General features: G+C 36.7%; 1 protein-coding gene across 1 annotated transcript in view; it reads left to right on the forward strand.

The window, feature by feature from the left end:
• The window catches only part of CUBN (cubilin), a 264425-nt gene that overhangs the window by 36361 nt on the left and 207871 nt on the right, over positions 1–20193 (forward strand). Inside the window, exons 18-21 of the mRNA XM_035021543.1 lie at positions 14227–14371; positions 14599–14777; positions 18580–18745; positions 19093–19309. Coding sequence (XP_034877434.1) covers positions 14227–14371; positions 14599–14777; positions 18580–18745; positions 19093–19309 — 707 coding nt within the window. The remainder of the gene's footprint in view (positions 1–14226; positions 14372–14598; positions 14778–18579; positions 18746–19092; positions 19310–20193) is intronic.

Genomic DNA, 20193 nt, shown 5'->3' on the forward strand with positions numbered 1-20193 from the left:
CTTTTGCATGGGATTGTCCAGTTTTCTCAACACCATTTATCGAAGAGATTTCCTTTCCCCATTGTATATTCTTTCCTCCTTCATTGTAAATTAATTGACCATATGTAGTTGGGTTTATCTCTGGGTTTTCTGTTCTTTTCCATTGATCTCTGTGTCTGTTTCTATTGCAATACTATACTGTTTTGATTACTCTAGCTTTGTAGTGTAGTTTGAAATAGGGGAGTCTACAGCTTTGTTCTTTCACAGGATGGCTTTGGCTATACAGAATCTTTTGTGGTTCCCTACAAATTATAGGATCGTTTGTTCTCTTTCTGTGAAAAATGCCATTGGAATTTTGATAGGGGTTGCATTGAATCTGTAGATTGCTTTGGGTAACCTGGACAATTTAACAATATTAAGTTTCCCAACCCATGAGCACAGAATATCTTTCCATTTATTTGTGTCACCTTCAATTTCTTTCATCAATGTCTTATAGTTTTCAATGTATAGGTCTTTTACTTGGTTAAATTTTTTCCTAGGTAATTTATTCTTTTTGATGCAATTGTAACAGGTATTGTTTTCTTAATTTCCCTTTCTGATAATTTATTAGTGTATAAAAATGCAACATATTTTTTTTTAAAGATTTTATTTATTCATTTGAGAGACAATGAGATAGAGAGAGAGCATAAGAGGGGGGGAAGGTCAGAGGGAGAAGCAGACTCCCTGCCGAGCAGGGAGCCCGATGCAGGACTCAATCCTGGGACTCCAGGATCATGACCTGAGCCGAAGGCAGTCACTTAACCAACTGAGCCACCCAGGCGCCCGCAACATATTTTTGTATATTGATTTTGCACCCTACAGCTTTACTGAATTTATTAGTTCTAACAGTTTTTAGGTGTAACATATAGAATTTTCTCTGTATAAAATCGTGTCTTCTGCAAATAGTGGCTGTTTTACTTCTTCCTTTCCAATTTGGATATCTTTTATTTCATCAGTATAGCTACCTCAGCTTTTGTTTGGTTTCCATTTGTATGAAATATCTTTTTCCATCACTTCACTTGCAATCCATGTGTGTCCTTACAACTTGTAGGTAGCATACAGATGGGTCTTTTTTTTTTTTTTTTTAATGCATTCAGCCCCTCAATGTCTTTTGATTGGAGAATTTAGTACATTTACATTTAAAGTAATTATTGGTAAGTATGTACTTATTGTCACTTTATTTATTGTTTTCTGTGTGTTTTGTAGTTCCTCTCTGTTCCTTTTTCCTTCTATTGGTTTATTCCCTTGTAGTTTGAGGACTTTCTAGAGTGTTAGGCTTAGATTCCTTTCTCATTATCTTTTGTGTATCTAATATAGGGTTTTACTTTGTGGTTACTATGAGGCTCATATATAACAGCCTATATTTATAACAATTTATTTTAAGTTGGTAGCACATTCTGAAATTCTACATTTTTACTACCCCACTACATTTTATGTTTTTGATGTTTTGATGTCATTTTATGTTTTTGATTTTACATCTTTTTATTTTGTGTATCCCTTCAATAATTATTGTAGTTATATTTTTTTATTATTTTTGTCTTTTAATCTTCTTACTAGTTTTATAAGTGATTAGTCTACTACCTTTACTGTATATTTACCTTTACCAGTGAGGTTTTACTTGCATAATTTTTTCTGGTAACTGATAAGTGCCCTTTCTTTTTAGCTTAAAGAAGTCACTTTAATATTTCTTGTAAACTGGCTTAGTGTCAGTCAACTGCTTTAGCTTTTGTTTATCTGGGAAGTTCTTTATTGAATGATAACCTTGCTGGGTAGAGTATTCTTGGTTGGAAGTTGTTTGCTTTTAGCACTTTGGACATATCATGCCCTTTATTGTTGCTTGTGAAGTTTTTGCTGAGAAATCTGATCGTAGTCTTATGGCTGTTTTCTTGTACATAACAAGTTGTTTTTCTCTTGCTACCTTTAATCTCTTTATCTTTATCTTTTGACATTTTAATTATAAAGTATGTTGGTGTGGGTCTCTCTGAGCTCATTTTCTATGGAACTCTCTGGGCTTCCTGGATCTGGTTAGGGATCCCCAGTTAGGGATTTTTCAGCCATTATTTCTGAAAATAAGTTTTCTGCTCCTTTCTCTCTCTCTCTCCTCCCTGTGGAACCTCTATAATGTGAATGCTATTCTGTTTGATGATGTCCTATATGTTCCTTAAGCTATCTTTATTATTAATTTTTTTTCTTTTTGCTGCTCTGTTTGGATGAGTTCCACTGCCCTGTCTTCCAGCTCACTGATTCTGTCTTCTGCTTGATCTCATCTGCTGTTGAACCCTCCTAGGGTTCAATATATTTTTTTTATTATTATGTTATGTTAATCACCATACATTACATCATTAGTTTTTGATGTAGTGTTCCATGATTCATTGTTTGTGTATAACACCCAGTGCTCCATGCAGAATGTGCCCTCTTTAATACCCATCACCGAATCCAGAGATTTTTGTCTCAGATGGTGAGGTAAATGTGTATATTCATTCAGTTTATGTTTTCCAAAATATCCCATAAAATACATTAAAGTTTTATACTATGGAGCGATTTTAGATATTTTTATGTAAATAAAAATTTAATTTCCAACATCTGTTTTTTTACTTTAAGAACAGTAAAAAAATAGCTCACACTTAGAGAGTACTTACTATGCACCAGGTGCTATTCTAAGACTTTAAAATACTGTAATACATTACGTAGTTAATGATTACTGTCTTTCTACTGTCTGTTAGATGTGGTACATGTTTGACATGAGTTAGTTCATTGAATCTTCACAAAAACCATTATTATTCCTATTTTGATATGAGGAAACTGAGGCCCAGAGAAATTGTCACTTGCCTGTGATGACATGTTTGGGGAGTAGGGGAGCTGGAAATTGAATTCGTTCCAGTTGTACTCTTCTCTGATAAGAACAGAAACACAATTGTGTAGCTATGACCACAAAAGGTGGCTCACCTTCCATGGGAAAGAAGCTCTTGTGAGTTTCCCAATTCCATATCTGGCTCCCTGGTCACAGGACTATAGCATGGAACCAGGCGCAATGCTTTTCTCAGACAGGCAAAACTGTAACTCTAATTTTTAGGGAAATCTGAGTATCTTTCTATTAGGTGCTATGTGGGGTTCTAATGGCTCCAAGGTGTCATCAAAGCATCTGGAATGATATACCCTCTCTACCCTTGAACTACATTCTAATTGAATTTCAATAAGAAGTTACATGAACTCTGAATCGTTGTGAAACGTTATCATTAAAAAATAATAAAAAAGCATTGAAACATTTAATTTTGTGAAACAGAATGGAAGAATGTTATGTGGCCAGAATGGGATTTGAGTTAATTTATCTAACTGCTTATTTTTGTCCAGTCATTTAATGACTGTATAACCTTGGACAATTTTTTATCTGGATGCTTCAATTCCTTCTTCCACAAGATGCCCTACTTATTCCTTCAAACTTTGTGAATGTAAATCTAGGCAGTGAATGATAAAAGAAGCTTGAAGAATTAAAAACATTATAAAAATGCAAGGTTTTCCTAGGCCAAATTTCCAACTCCTGCCTTGAACTGATCAGTTCAGAGATAGCTGGTAAGACCCTTTCATGGTTGGCCATTGGAGTATTGACATTCTGATGTGCACACACACCCATAAAATCTTGATCAAATTTCCCTCAGGGGTTGTTGATGGAGAAAATATAAGAGCTCTATTAGAAGGACAGGACATGTATAGTGATTGGAATAATTGAAAAGATTTTCTATTATGTCCTTGACCATCCTAAAAGGAATACAATCAATTTGCAGAATTTTAGCACCAGCAAGGGCCTGAGAGGTTGTCTAATTTAAATCCTTAATTTTTACAAATGAGGAAATTGAGGTCACAAAGATCAAACTCTAGTAATTGTCAGAATAGGATTTAGATGTACCTACATGGGATTCTAGATAGACATATGCTGACTTCCATCAATTTCTTGCCAATACATCATATCTATTTATTGGGATAATTTGTGAACTAAGCCCATCTTTTTAAAAAAGATTTTATTTATTTATATGACAGAGAGAGAGACAGCAAGAGAGGGAACACAAGAAGGGGGGGAGAGGGAGAGGGAGAAGCAGACTTCCTGCTGAGCAGGGAGGCTGATGCAGGGCTCAATCCCAGGACCCTGGGATCATGACCTGAGCCGAAGGCAGACACTTAATGATTGAGCCACCCAGGTGCCCCTAAGCCCATTTTTTTAAAAGTACATCTACTTCTTTTCATGTCCTTCAGACAGTGGGTATGGAAGAGAGTGATTCTGGAACCATATTCAAATGGCATTATTATGACGCAATATATTGCTCCCTGAAATGGTGATTTCATTTTTAAAAGGTAAAAAAGTGAATATTTAAGCAAAGGAATAAAAAAAGAATAATGGTATTTCAGATACATTGGTGGTTTAGAAAGCAGATGACTTTGCCATTTACTAACTCTATAGGAGAGAAAAGACCACCCACAATTTTAGAAAGAATGAAAAGCTGAGAGGGAATTCTAGAGACATCTGGGAGAATAATAACAAGAAATTTTCTTTTGAATGAATAGATACACTTCTAAAAATCCTAGATCTTCTCATTATGTGGTTCCAGTTGTCTTGTTGCCATGTGAATATATCCTTTAAATGAAGATATTTAAATAAAGATATTATTGCCTAGTATATCTTTTTCATGTATAGTATAGTTTTGAAAGACTTGCTTTTGCTCAGTAAGAGCTCTGTAAACATTTTATTTGAGAATAGAATTTAACTACGGAAGATAATAAATCTGGTATTGGTCAGACCCAGTGTAGCATATCTATATTTTTCTTTTTTTTAGTAAGCAGCACACATTTATGCATTAATGCTTGGATTTATATATCTCTCTCAATTAAAATTTCTACTTCTAGAACACACATTGCCCATGGGTGATGTAAGGTGGCCAGTAACAAAAGAATGAGTATAGCAAGAACAGATCAACTGTTAGTTCATCTGTTTTTGTCCAAGAGAGCTTTTAAATTGAATAGAACAAATCAATGAATGGAGTAGAAGCATCTTTCCAGAATAAAAAGCAGCACCTCTCATTAATATTTCATAAGTGATTTAAGCCCTCAGAACTCTAAGTGAAGGACACATAAAAAAGTAATGGAAGTTTAATTTTTAATCCCAGAGAATCCAAGTAGTAGGCTGAATAATAATTTTAGAAGCCTATATGATGCTAAGGCCAGGGCTTGAATGCGATGTAGCAAGAAATGAATAGAATCTCCTTGACCAATCCTGAATCATCTGACCTCTCCCCACTAAGACTTCTGGTCAGTGGAAGGGAACCACATAAGAGAGACTGGTAAGAGAAGGAGAAGGAGAAGTGCCTTCTGCGGAAGTAGGAGGGCTTCTGGCGAAGTTGTTCCTTCTTAGAAGTGGAAAGCAAACAAAAATAAATGGCATAGAAAAGTAAGCTACATTAAATTTGGTGTCTGAAATGTGGGGAATGGGTACCTATTCTGCAAGTGTCATTGAATGACAAATGACTTCTTGCTAATCCAAGCAAATTCACAAAGCAGAAATTACACACCTCTTTACAATGTAATGAAACTGGAAGTTAGTGATAAAAAAAATTTTTTTTTAAGATTTTATTTATTTATTTGACAGAGAGAGGCACAGCAAGAGAGGGAACACAAGCAGGGGAGTGGGAAAGGGAGAAGCAGACTTCCCACAGAGCAGGGAGCCTGATGCAGGGCTCGATCCCAGGACTCTGGGATCACGACCTGAGCCGAAGGCAGACGCTTAACGATTGAGCCACCCAGGCGCCCCCCCCAAATTTTTTTTAATGCCCAAATACTTGGAAATTTATAAACTCTCTCTTAAATAGTTACTGGGTTAAGGAAGGAAATAGAAAATGAAATGAAAGACCATGTAGAAAATAACAAAGGGGAAATGCTAGATAGATATCAAAATCTGTGAGACATGAAGAAACTCAACTTCCAGGTAAAATCTTCAAAATCTTAAAGAGGAACTAAAAATTGGAAATGTAGGGGAGTACAACAAGCTGAAACACGGGAGATCTGTCTTCTCTCTGAACCTTTTATCACCTCCCTCTCCTCTTCCCAGTACTCTCTACCCTAGCTCTCTCAGCTGGCTTTGCACAGCATTCCCACATCTCCACACATCTTTAGATGGAATCAAATTCACAAAAGATTTCCTTTTGCTTTTTTAGGCATTGAAGCTATTCAGCTCCAGCCTTGGGATTGGTGGGGGCGGGGGGGGGGCTATGACTTTTGGTCTGCTTGAGTATACTTGTTATCCTCAAGGGGACATGCTGGTTAAAGTCTCATGGCTGTGACTCACTGAATAGTTCTTAAGAATAAAACCCAAATGGCAGAGAAAGAATAAGACCTCTGACAGCTGAAACTGGAATGTAACTGCAGCAAGCAAACACACTAGCTTAGGCTGAGGAGTATTTCCAGTTAAGCACATGTTGAAATTAATTTGAGCTTAGAGAGAGATGTTTCTAGAGATGGCAGGAAAAAGGGGAAATGGAGTGATGTTCAATAGTTTGCATTCTTTAGCATATTGGATTTGTAGTTTCGGCAGAGGTTAGAAACATTCGGTTGGTTTCTTAGCTCTGTTGTCAACACAGTCTTTCCACAATTGCTTGGCCATCCTGAACTTTTGTAATGGAGTGACAAAACATGCCATTGCTCAAGTGAAATAATTCTATTGGTTGGTGTAGTGGGAGCCAGGGAAAAGACTGAGATGGTAGCCCTGCCTAGTTGTGGAGGTGTGAGATTTACAGAACAGATCCTTGCTGTATGTAAAGGAGTTGCATGCTCATGGGGAGACTACAAACCCAATGGGACAAGTGAGACACAGAGGCTATAGGTAAGGGCATTTATCAAGAGTGCTACAAGCTATTCAGCGGAATCAAGAAGATGGCCAGTTCTCTCTGCTATGAACAGTATTGCAGGGAAATATGATAAAGGACTTCAACTCTCTCTTATATTAAGGTCAAGATATTTAACACCAGTGAATGTCAGTTTCCCTAATCTGTAACAGGAGTAGTAATATTAGTCTTCTCAAAAGGATTAAAAGGGATCATCCATTTATTTGTCTATTCATTCTCTAAGTATTTATTGAACAATTTTGATGCCAGGCACTATGCTAGGGAATGGGTATATAAAATAGACAGATATTAAACAAGCAAGCATGCAACTGTGTAATTTCAAGTTGGGAAATGTATCTTGAAGGTAAGAAACAGTCCTATGGGAGAAAATAACAGGGCTAATGATGTTAGTGGATGGTCAGAGGTAGCTTCCCCAAGGATGGCACATTTTGGGTCTGAGGATGAGAAAGAGTTAGCAATGCAAAGAGTCAAGAGAAGGATTCCAGCTGGAAGTGCTAGTGTAGCCTTAGAGACTGAATTGAGAAAAAAAATCTCGACAAACTCAAAGAATTGTGAAGAGCCTAGTGTGGGTTGAATTGCAAAGGAGAGGAAGAGAGAAACAAGAGTTAGGCAGAAGCTTGACCTTGTAATGGCTTTGTAGGTGGAGATGAAGAACCCAGACATGCTCAGTGCAAAGGGGAACAATTAGAATGTTCTTAGCACAGAGCCGGAACACCAGTGAGTGGTTACTAAAAGTTAATCTGAGGATGATTCTGACAGTGATGCTGGGGAGAAGAGAAAAGGAGGAGAATGTGACATGATGGAGTTTGCAATCATGTAGGTTCACACTTCTAGGTGAAACTAGACAAGTACTCCTGATTTTGGAAAAGCAGATTTTTTTTTTTAAGGTTTTTTATTTATTTGACAGAGAGAAAGACAGCCAGAGAGGGAACACAAGCAGGGGGAGTGGGAGAGGGAGAAGCAGGCTCCCCGCGGAGCAGGGAGCCCGATGTGGGGCTCGATCCCAGGACTCTGGGATCATGACCTGAGCTGAAGGCAGACGTCCAACGACTGAGCCACCCAGGCGCCCCGGAAAAGCAGATTTTTAGAAGAATTAGATAAAGGATAAGTTTACTGATGGAGATATCAGAAAGGACACTGTTTCATGAGGCATAAAACGCTTTAATATTTTAACTATGAAATCATGAAACATAATAACAAAAATGTAAGGAAATAATTAAAAAAAAATTTTTTTTAAAACAGTTTTTTTTTTAAGATTTTATTTATTTATCTGACAGAGAGAGAGACAGGAGAGAGGGAACACAAGTAGGGGGAGTGGGAGAGGGAGAAGCAGGCTTCCCGCTGAGCAGGGAGCCCGATGCGGGGCTCGATCCCAGGACCTTGGGATCATGACCCGAGCTGAAGGTAGCCGCCCAACCGACTGAGCCACCCAGGCACCCCTAAAAAATTTTTAAAGATTTTATTTATTTTTTTATTTACTTAGAGAGAGAGAGCCTGAGCAGGGGGAGGTGGGGAGAGGGAGAGAAAGAATTTCAAGTAGACTCTGTGCTCAGCAAGGAGTCCAATGTGGTGCTCCATCTCACGACCCTGAAATCATGACCTGAGCCGAAATCAAGAGTTGGATACTCAACTGACTGAGCCACCCAGGCACCCCAAGGAAATAATTTTTAATCCCTGGATGGCTTCTCTCATTTCTTATCACTCACTGTTTATTGTCTTATTTGAAGTAGGGCCACATCCCCTCCTATGTGCCTAAATTAACCCAAGACTGGTCTGCAGGATCAAGTCTTTATTTAGCTAAGGGGCATTTCCACCTGAAGCTCACTTCACAGGAAGCCCCATGTTAAACACTGCTGCACGGGAGGGTTCTGTCTTCAGCTCTTGGTTGGACCAAACCTATGCGCCAGCATATTTGGTTTGCTTTGAATTAACGTTTAATACTTTAAATAGATTTTTGGAATTGTTATATAAAAACAAATCTGGATACATAGCAGATACAAACAAACGAGCACATGCATTAAGATGGGGCTTTGGGACCTGATCCATTCCAGATGTTAAAGCTTACTGCTGACTGGGCTCTAGAGCTCACACTTAAATTTCATATGAACTGTGTTTTTCAGCCCTGTTTATTTTAGCTTTCTCTACAGGAAACCATTCCTTTGTAAGAACTCTGATTTTGTTGTTTTTGTTTTAATGAGTAGTTTCTTTTCAAGAATTAGTTCAGTCTGATGAATGCAAAAATCAGAAGCCATTTGGGTGTTCCACAGGCTATATACTGCATCTCTGGGCCTGAAACAATCAGTGTTAGCTGGATTAATAAGGCAATCAATGAGAAATCTGGGCCTGGCCCACAGAACACTGGAATTCTGAACTGGCCCTAGTCATTTCTTTGCAAATGTGATCCAATATAGAGAATGAATTTGATGTCCTGCCTGTATAGGTGACTCTGGTATGGCTTCACCTGACCTGTTAAGTTGTTAATATAAACCAGGCTTAAATACACATCATCTTTCTGTAGGTTATACTGTAATAACAAACAGTCAATAGCAGTACAACAAATCAAAAACAGTAACAAACAAAAAAATGTCTGTGGCTTACAGTAGTATACATTTATCCTTTGCTCATGTAAACGTGTTGGTTTGGGGTCACTGGAAGTTCTGCTGATCTGCTCACCCTGTCCCATCTGTCCCTGGGACTCAGGCTCTTGATCTTGTAAGAAAAGAAAGTAAAAAATGGTTGAATCCTGCAGTGGCTCCCAAAGCTTCTCCCTGGAGATGGCATATCACTTCCGCTCACGTGATGTTGGGTAAAGCAAACCCTATGGCCAAGCCCAGTCAATGGGAAGAATAATCATTAATTTTTCATGGGGAGGCATTGTAAGTCACATGGCAGTGAGCAGAGATGTTAGATCCCATTACAAGGAGGGATTTAAATAGGAAAAATAATACAGTCTATCCTAGTGCATAAGCACAAAAGAAAAAGGGGTTGTTATTGTTGTGGGGGAGGTGAAAATTCACAAGTCCTACAATATATATTGAATGCAGGATGGGCTGCAACAATATTTGAGATCACTTTAGAGCATTTAATGAACTTTATTTGTCTCTTTCAAAGGATTTGTGGTTAAGGTATTGTCATGTCCAGGATCCAGAGAGAATACAGGCTTTCAGATTTAATAAGGTTTCATTTCCACAGAGACAGAGAAATGCAGCCAAAATCAATTGTACCTTCTAGGTTTAGGGCCCATGAGCCCTATAAGTTCCTCTTAAAACATTTGGACTGCAGCTGCCTTTCTCCTTGCTAAAATCCTTGAATTTCATTAGCGAGGCCTTGGGGAATGGCCCACTTTAGCTTGCTCTGATGCTATTTGGCTGTTTTTCTTCCTTCTTGTCATCTTCTAGTGGGCAAAATACAAAAGAGAGACTACAGTCTTAGCAGAGGAGTTTGGAGCCCTGGAGGATCAGAGAACAGGGTGATATCTTACTCTGTGTTTCCTGCTTCCTGGTTTCCAAGAGCTAGTATGTTTGTGTTGCTAACAAAAATTGAACCATCATGCCATGCCTTAAAATTAATGAATCAACGAGCGTTGTCAAATACCTATTTGCAAAGTTCTATGTTAGATGCTAAAGGCATGACAGACATTTTCTCCTCCTTCAAAGATTTGCTGTTTGGTTAGAGAGATATTTAGCATAACTTTAAGACAAATATGAAATTCGTGTTACAGCTCTTAGAAAGAAACTGGTTTGGCATGAGTCAGTGGAAAGGCATGTGATTTTTAAGGTCTGTGTAAGATTCAATCATATGGCTGTACCCTAATTTATTTAATCACTCTCCTATTATTAGACACTTGGAATATTTTCAGTTCTTGTAATTATAGATCCACTCTGATGTGAATTCTTGTGTGTCTTTGCCTGTATCTCAAATGATTTCCTTATGATAGAGTGTTAGGAGTGAAGTTACTGGGTCCAAAACTGAACATTTTGAAGACTCCTGATGCATACTGTCAAATTATTTCCCAGAAATTTATATATGCTTCCACCAGTTGTGAATGGGAGCAACTGTGTTACCATATCCCTGCCAGCTTTAAGTATCAGAACTTTTAAAATCTTCCCTTTATTGCCCATTTCCCTTGGCCTGGGTGGATAATCCTTCAGGCTCAATTTAAAGGTTATTTCCACTGCCAAATATTCCATAATCCCCTGTTTGAGTTCAGGGTTTTAGGGTGAAGTCAGTTTCCTTTAAGGCCTTTTTATATCACCCTTTCTCTCTTCTGAAATGAAATTCATAAGATGATATAACCTCAATACAGATATAATATAAAAAAATAAAGTTGGAAATATAAGATTTAGGAGAAATAAAGTAAAAAATGTACATATTTATTTATTGCATTATGTTATAAGCCCAGGCAAGCTAGACTTGAAGACAAAATGGAGCCTTATGCTATTTTCTCTTTGAGTCACCGTGAATGCTGCATACAGACCCAGGCTGACGTGGCTGTGTATATTGGTGGCAAATTTTCTGAAATGGTTACCAGCTCTTGTCAGATTTCCAGGGAAAGAAAAACACACAAAACTTCCTTTGATTTGTACTCTACTTATAATCTTGGAATATTCAGTATTTATTAAAATTGGGCAAAACTATTTTGGGTTTGGTCTATAAAACAGAGCTAGATTTCACACTTAGTAATAGAACTGTCCCTTATATGAGTGTCACATGGGATGCAGGAGAATTTTTGTGTGTGACACAAAATTATCTCTCACATTTCAGGGTGTTTAGTGTCTTTGGTCCCCAGTCACTAAATGTCAATAGTGCCTAGCCACTACTCTGTTAGTTGATTAAAACAAAAACAAAAAATGTCTTCAGAGATTTCCAAAATGTCTAGTTGTGAGGTGCCTGGGTGGCTCAGTCAGTCAGGTGTCTGCCTTCAGCTCAGATCATGATCTCTGGGTCCTGGGATCAAGCCCCGCATTGCGCTCCCTGCTCAGCTGCTCCCTCAGCTTGTGTGCTCTCTCTCAAATAAATAAATAAAATCTTTAAAAAAAGTGTGTAGTTGTGATACCTATTGAGAACCATTGTATTAAGTAATGATATAGCACCCCATACTTTCCCAAACATGGCACTCATGCTTTTAGAAAAATATGCTTGCTTGTTGTAGGGTCCTTGTAAGCATGACTGACCCACCCAGGCCCTGGCACTTACTGATGCCTTGATAATGTTAGTTGAGAAAATGAATTAATATTTGGGTAGCTAGATCTTCCAAAATAATTCTATATAACAGGAGTAGTATCTATATCCTTGGAATCATTCCCAATTTTGTGAGAAACCTCTAGCGTTTCACCTTTCAAAATGTCAAGAATTGCAATAGCTATTCTTTAGTTCACATTTTTTATGACTAGGCATTTTGCTGAGGAATTCACACTATTGTTTCATCTATTTGCTTCAACAACCCCATGAGCCAGGGTTAGATTTAGTAACTTGCTCAGAAGTGCAGGGGCTCTGGCCAGGTCTGTGTGACTGCATGGACTGTGCTCATAGCCCTTATAAGACATTGACTATTGATTTAAAACAGGTGGTCTTTATTGTATGAAGGCAATTTTCTTCCGCTCTTAACTTTCTAAGAGTTTTGCTTTTCATAAAAAGGAATGCTGGCCATTTTTTTTTTGACATCTATGGAAATACGTGGTTTATCTTATTGGATCCATTGAGGAGTGTAATTTATAATTTGTAATTTCAAATAACCTTGCATTATTCAAGTTATCATATTTGATTGGTTTATAAGCCTAATGATGAAGTAAATTTGTTTTTCTAGAACTGTGTTTAAGATTTTTGTATCTATATAAATAGGTGAGATCAATCCATAGTTTCATCTGTATTATCCATATTGGAATTTAATAAGATAGTTCTGAGAGAAATTAGTTGGAGATTCCTCCATGTTTCAGGGTACCTTAGAACAAATTATCTATGGCAATTATTTGTTCCTTAAAAGTTTGAAATAATTGGGGCACCTGGGTGGCTGAGTCGGTTAGGTGTCAGACTCTTGATTTCAGCTCAGGTCATGATCTCAGGGTCATGAGATTGAGCCCTGCATCAGGCTCCATGCTCAGCAGGAAGTCTGCTTGAGACTCTCCCTCTCCCTCTGCCCCTCTTCCTACTTGTGCATGTCTCTCTCTCTCTAAGTAAAATCTTAAAAGAAAGTTTGAAATAATTGATGAGGTAGAACATTTTCTGGGAGTTTTGGGAGGGGAAGTAATTATTTGATAATGTTTTCAATTTTATCCATGGTTTATTGTCTATTCAGATTTTATTTTCCTTCTCCTTGAGATAATTTTAGTAATTTATATTTTTTCTGGAAATAACCATTTCAAACATTCAGCTATATTAGCATAGAGTTGTACAAAGAATTATCATTCATATGAAATGAATGTATCAGTATCTGTATTTGTAGCATTTTTCTCATTTTTGGTTTGTATATCTGTGTTTATTCTTGTTTTAGTTTTCTTTTTATTTTCTTTTATCTTTATTGACAAAGATGTGTCTTAAATATCCCTATCCCCCACCCTACTCTCAAAAAACAATTCTTGAATGTATTCTTAAATTTAATATTATTTTGTATTTTATTATTAGGTTTTACTTTTAGTTTTACTTTATTATCCCTCATTGTAATACCTTTTCCAATTTTTTAAGTTGACTTTTTAAATTCTCTTTCTGTTATCTACTTTTCTGTTTCTTTCTTTGAATAATAAAGCAGTTTATTTATTTATTTATTTATTTTTGAAGATTTTGTTTACTTGACAGAGAGAGACAGCGAGAGAGGGAACACAAGCAGGGGGAGTGGGAGAGGGAGAAGCAGGCTTCCCGCAGAGCAGGGAGCCTGATGCGGGGCTCGATCCAGGACCCTGGGATCATGACCTGAGCCAAAGGCAGATGCTTAACGACTGAACCACCCAGGTGCCCCAATAATAAAGCAGTTTAGTCTAGGACTTCCTTTGATTACAGATTTGGCTGAAACTTGCATATTTTGATATGTTATCATATTTTGCTGTTTTCTAAATAATCCAAAATTATAAATTTATCTCCCCTTTCACATTGTAGAAATTAGTAGGAGAATGTTTTAAATATTCTTATGCTTTTGGATTTTATTTGGCTTAAGATTTTGTTATCAATATTTAGTGTTATTTTATTGTGCTGAAAAATTTCCCATATGTAACCTAAATTAGATGATAACTTATTCTTAATCTGCCGTTTTCTCATCTCCAAATAATCCACCATCACCAAGGTAATTTTGTTGATTAGGATTACAGATCTATTTTGTTTTTCTATTTAGGTTCGAGATGATCAAACCTTACTTGGAAAAGTCTGTGGCAATGAAACCATCTCTAACATTAAATCCATTACTAATAGTATCTGGATCAGGCTTAAAATAGATGCTTCTGTTGTAAGAGCTAGTTTCAGAGCTGTTTATCAAGTCGGTAAGAAAATTTATGCCTTAATTTTTAGGTGTTTAATTTGTCTGATTGTAACATTTTAATTTCTTGAAATAATTTAGTCATTTTATGTCCTTTAGTAGCAAGGAAAAAATTCTAAAAGTAATATCACATTCCTGTATATTCCTATGCAGAACTACTCTTTGCAATAAAAGTGAAGGCAAGAACCATTTATCTCTGAACAAACACTACTATCATTTTCATATTTACAGCTTGTGGAGGAGAATTAACTGGAGAAGGGGTCATTCGCTCACCTTTTTATCCTAATGTGTATCCAGGAGAAAGGATCTGCAGGTGGACCATCCACCAGCCCCAAAGCCAAATAGTTATTCTCAACTTCACTGCCTTTGAAATTGAAAGTTCTACCCACTGTGATACAGATTATATTGAGGTAAGAGTAAAACATCTTTGAATACTTGTATTTGGTTGAATATTATTAAAAATATTATGTACATTATCTTCAGATCAGCTACATGCAACTAGTTTGTAAAGACCAATATCTCTATAGATTCAAAAATTCTCAACAAAATACTAGCTAACTGAATTCAGCAGCATGTAAAGAGGAATATACACCATGACCAAGTGGGATTTATCCCCAGGAATGCAAGGGTGGTATACATTCAAAAATCAGCTAAATGTCTATGCTGCCCAGAGCAATCTATACTTTCATTGCCATCCTGATCAAAATACCAATGGCATTTTTCGAAGTGCTGGAACAAAAAATCCTAAAATTTGTATGGAACCAGAAAAAACCCTGAATTGCCAAGGAAATGTTGAAAAAGAAAAACAAAACTGGGGGCATCACGTTGCCTGATTTCAAGCTCTATTCAAAGCTGTCATCATCAAGACAGCATGGTACTGGCACAAAAACATACACATAGACCAATGGAACAGAATAGAGAGCCCAGATATGGACTCTCAACTCTGTGGTAACTAATCTTCGACAAAGCAGGAAAAAATATCCAATGGAAAAAAGACAGTGTCTTCAATACATGTTGCTGGGAAAATTGGACAGCTATATACAGAAGAATGAAACTCAACCATTCTCTTACACCATACACAAAGATAAACTCTAAATGGATGAAAGACCTCAATGTGAGATAGGAATCCATCAAAATCCTAGAGGAGAACAAAGGCAGTAACCTCTTCGACATCAGCCACAACAACTTCTTTCAAGACATGTCTCCAAAGGCGAGGGAAACAAAAGCGAAAATGAACTTTTGGGACTTCATCAAAATAAAAAGCTTGGCACAACAAAGGAAACAGTCAATAAAACAAAGAGGCAACCCATGGAATGGAAGAAGATATTTGCAAATGACACTACAGAAAAAGGGCCGGTATCCAAGATCTATAAAGAACTTCTCAAACTCGGGGCGCCTGGGTGGCTCAGTCGTTAAGCGTCTGCCTTCGGCTCAGGTCATGATCCCAGGGTCCTGGGATCGAGCCCCGCATCGGGCTCCCTGCTCCACGGGAAGCCTGCTTCTCCCTCTCCCACTCCCCCTGCTTGTGTTCCCTCTCTCGCTGTGTCTCTCTCTGTCAAATAAATAAAATCTTTAAAAAAAAAAAAAAAAAAGAACTTCTCAAACTCAACACCCAAAAAACAAATAATCAAGTCAAAAAATGAGCAGAAGACATGAACAGACACTTCTCCAAAGAAGACATACAAATGGCTAACAGACACATGAAAAAATGATCATCCTCATTAGCCATCAGGGAAATTCAAATCAAAACCACATAGAGATACCACCTTACACCAGTTAGAATGGCAAAAATTGACAAGGCAAGAAACAACAAATGTTGGAGAGGTTGTGGAGAAAGGGGAACCCTCTTACACTGTTGGTGGGAATGCAAGTTGGTACAGCCACTTTGGAAAACAGTGTGGAGGTTCCTCAAAAAGTTAAAAATAGAGCTACCCTATGACCCAGCAATTGCACAACTGGGCATTTACCCCAACGATACAGATGTAGTGAAAAGAAGGGCCACATGCACCCCAATGTTCATAGCAGCAATGTCCACAATAGTCAAACTGTGGAAAGAGCTGAGATGCCCTTCAACAGACGAATGGATAAAGAAGATGTGGTCCATATATAGAATGGAATATTACTCAGCCATCAGAAAGGATGAATACCCAACTTTTGCATCAACATGGATGGGACTGGAGGAGAATATGCTAAGTGAAATAAGTCAAGCAGAGAAAGTCAATTATCATATGGTTTCACTTATTTGTGGAACATAAGGAATAGCATGGAGGACATTAGGAGAAGGAAGGAAAAAATGAAAGGGAGGGGGGAATCAGAGGGGGAGACAGACCATGAGAGACTATGGACTCCGGGAAACAAACTGAGGGTTTTAGAGGGGAGGGGGGTGGGGGGATGGGTTAGCCTGGTGATGGATATTAAGGAGGGCACTATTGCATGGAGCACTGGGTGTTGTCCGCAAACTATGAATCATGGAACACTACATAGAAAACTAATGATGTACTGTATAGTAACTAACATAAAATAAAAATTAATAATTAAAAATTAAAAAAAGGAAAAAAAAGATTTTCAAAATCTCTACACATGATTTCACCAATTGTATTTATAACATAATTTCTTATTTTTTCTGAAATAATTTTGCCAAAAATTGAATTTGGTGGGTATAAATATAATTTTCCCCATTAAAACATTGGATGAAAAAAATAGTAAAATAAAATAAAGGAAAAAAATCTCCCACATGATTACCTCAATAGACGTAAAAAAAACATTTTGCCAAAATCCAACGTCTTTTCATGATAAAAACACTCAACAAACTAGGAATAGAAGGGAAAATTGTGCAAAATTGTGAAAGTAGGCCCTTTCCTTACACCACACACAGAAATTAATTAAAAATGGATCATAGACCTAAGAGTGGGAGCTGAAACAGTGAAACTTTTAGAAGAAAACATAGGAGCATTTGTGACCTAGGTTAGGCAAAGCCTTCCTAGATATGACACAAGGAGCAAAACAACAAAAGAAAAAATAGAAAATTGGACTTCATCAAAATTAAAAACAATCTAATTTTTAAAGTGGGCAAAGAATCTAAATACATATTTCCTCAAAGAATATACACAAATAGCCAATAAGCACATGAAAAGATGCTGAATATCACTAATCTTCAGAGAATACAAATCAAACCATAATGAGATACTGCTTCACAAGCTGTGGGATGGCTATAATTCAGAAGTCACAACATAGCAAGTGTTGGCAAGGACATAGAAAAATTGGAAACTTCTTACACTTATACACTGCTAGTGAGCATATAAAATGGTACAGCTACTTCAGAACACAGTTGCAAATTCCACAAGAAGTTAAACATTTGATCCAACGATTACCATTTGTCATTTGACCCAGCAATTCCATTCCTATGCGTATGTCCAAAGGAAATGAAAATATGTATCCACACAAAAATTTGTACATAAATGACTACAATCATTATTCTTGGTAGCCAAAAAGTAGAAACAATATAAATATCCATCAACTGATGGATGGATTATTAAAAAGTGGTATATCCATACAGTGGAATATTATATGGCATTAAAAAGGAATGAAGAAATGACACGTTACATGGATGAATTTTGAAAACAGGTTAAATGAAAGCAGCTAGTCCCACAAGACCATGTAGTGTGTGATTTTATTTATTTGAATGTCCAGCATGGATAATCTGAGCCTGGGGTTTGAGGGAAATGGGGAATAACTGCTAATAGGTATGGAGTTTCTTTAGGGGGTGACTAAAATTTATTTTTATGACATTAATAAAATCTTTCAGAAATAATTATTCTTTTTTTTTTAAAGATTTTATTTATTTATTTGAGAGAGAGAATGAGATAGAGAGAGAGAGAGCATGAGAGGGGGGAGGGTCAGAGGGAGAAGCAGACTCCCTGCTGAGCAGGGAGCCCGATGCGGAACTCGATCTCGGGACTCCAGGATCATGACCTGAGCCGAAGGCAGTCGCTTAACCAACTGAGCCACCCAGGCGCCCCTAGAAATAATTATTCTTAAGAACAGTTGCACTGGGTATTATATAAGACAGATGAATCACAGACCTGTACCCCTGAAACAAACAATACATTATATGTTAATTAATTGAATTTAAATTAAACAAAAGCAGTTTTTCAAAATAATATCTAACAAAATAAACGAATATACTTAAAAAAAATTTTTTTTTTTACTTAGATTGGTAGCAGTTCCATTTTGGGTTCTCCTGAAAATAAGAAATATTGTGGCACAGACATACCTTCATTTATAACATCTGTGTACAATTTTCTTTATGTCATATTTGTGAAAAGTTCTTCTACTGAAAATCGTGGTTTCATGGCTAAATTCAGTTCTGCAGACTTGGGTAAGATACTGACATTTTCTCCTGCTTTGCATTTGGGCCGAAAAAGTGAACAGCAGAAATAAATTATTATAGAAAATTCATCTATACTATAGATGTGTAGTTATCGACATTATAAAAATTTTAAAGTACATTCAAAGGCAAAGAAAAAATATATTTCCTAATCAGTATATATCAATAGTTAACTGATTTCTATTAATAAGAGGAAAACTAGGTTTTCTTAAGTGGCATATGAGGAACATGTTTCTTTTTCAGCTTCTAAGAGGTTATGATCAGATTATTTTATTTTGAATTCCAGGTAGTTTGTTGGTTAGTTATTCTAATAATGATTATTATTTTTATTTCAACAGCATGTGGAAAAATTCTGACAGAGTCAACAGGAATCATTCAAAGTCCTGGCCATCCAAATATCTATCCTCATGGCATCAATTGTACCTGGCATATATTAGTCCAACCTGGCCACCTGATTCATCTGATATTCAGGGTATTTCATCTGGAGTTTCATTACAATTGCACAAATGACTATTTGGAAGTTTATGACACTGGTTCTGAGACATCTCTTGGGAGGTAAAAATATATATATGTATTTTAACTAAAAAATACTTCCTGCTTTCTTGCTTTCCTACTGCAGTGAAGGATGTTAAAATCTACCATGTTGTGTTATAAAAACAAGGTGAGATCAACCCACTCCTCAATGACCATTTCTACATCAGTAGAAATTGGTCTTCAGTAATTAAGTTTCGACATATATGTATACCCATGAAATCATTACCAAAATCAAGATAATGTACATGTCTATTACTCCTATAATTCCTCACTTCTGTCCCTCATCCCCATCCCCAGGAAACCACCAACCTTTTCTATCACTGTAAATTAATTTGTATATTCTAGAATTGTATAAAAATGGGATTATATTGTATGTACTCTTTTTTTGTCTGGCTTTTCTTAGCATAATTTTTTGTTGGTGTTGTTGAGCTTCTTGGATCTGAGGGTTTATAGTTTCATCAAATTAAAAATTTTTTGGTCGTTATTTCTTGGAATAATTTATCTGTCTCTTCTCCCCTTTGGGGACTCTGATTACAAGTATCTTAGGCCCTTTGATATTGTCCCACAGCTCACTGAAGAACTCTGCTCATTTGATTTTGAGTTTTTTGTTCTCTGTGTGTTTCATTTTGGAAAGTTTCTATTGCTGTGTATTTGAGTGCACTAATCTTTTTTTCTGCAATGTCTATTCTGCTATAAATCCTACCAAGTGTATTTTTCATCTTAGATATTATAGTTTTCATTTCTGGAAGTTCAATTTGAATCATCTTTTATATCTTCCATGTCTCTACTTTGCACATTAATTTTTTCCTTTAGCTTATTTAATCTCTGGGATACAGTTATGACTGTTTTAATGTTTTTATCTGCTAATTCAGTCATCTGTGTCATTTCTTGGTGTGTTCTGATTG

The sequence above is a fragment of the Mirounga leonina genome, unplaced genomic scaffold, assembly GCF_011800145.1.
Source record: "Mirounga leonina isolate KUSES-001 unplaced genomic scaffold, KU_Mleo_1.0 Mir_175, whole genome shotgun sequence".
NCBI lineage: Eukaryota > Metazoa > Chordata > Mammalia > Carnivora > Phocidae > Mirounga > Mirounga leonina.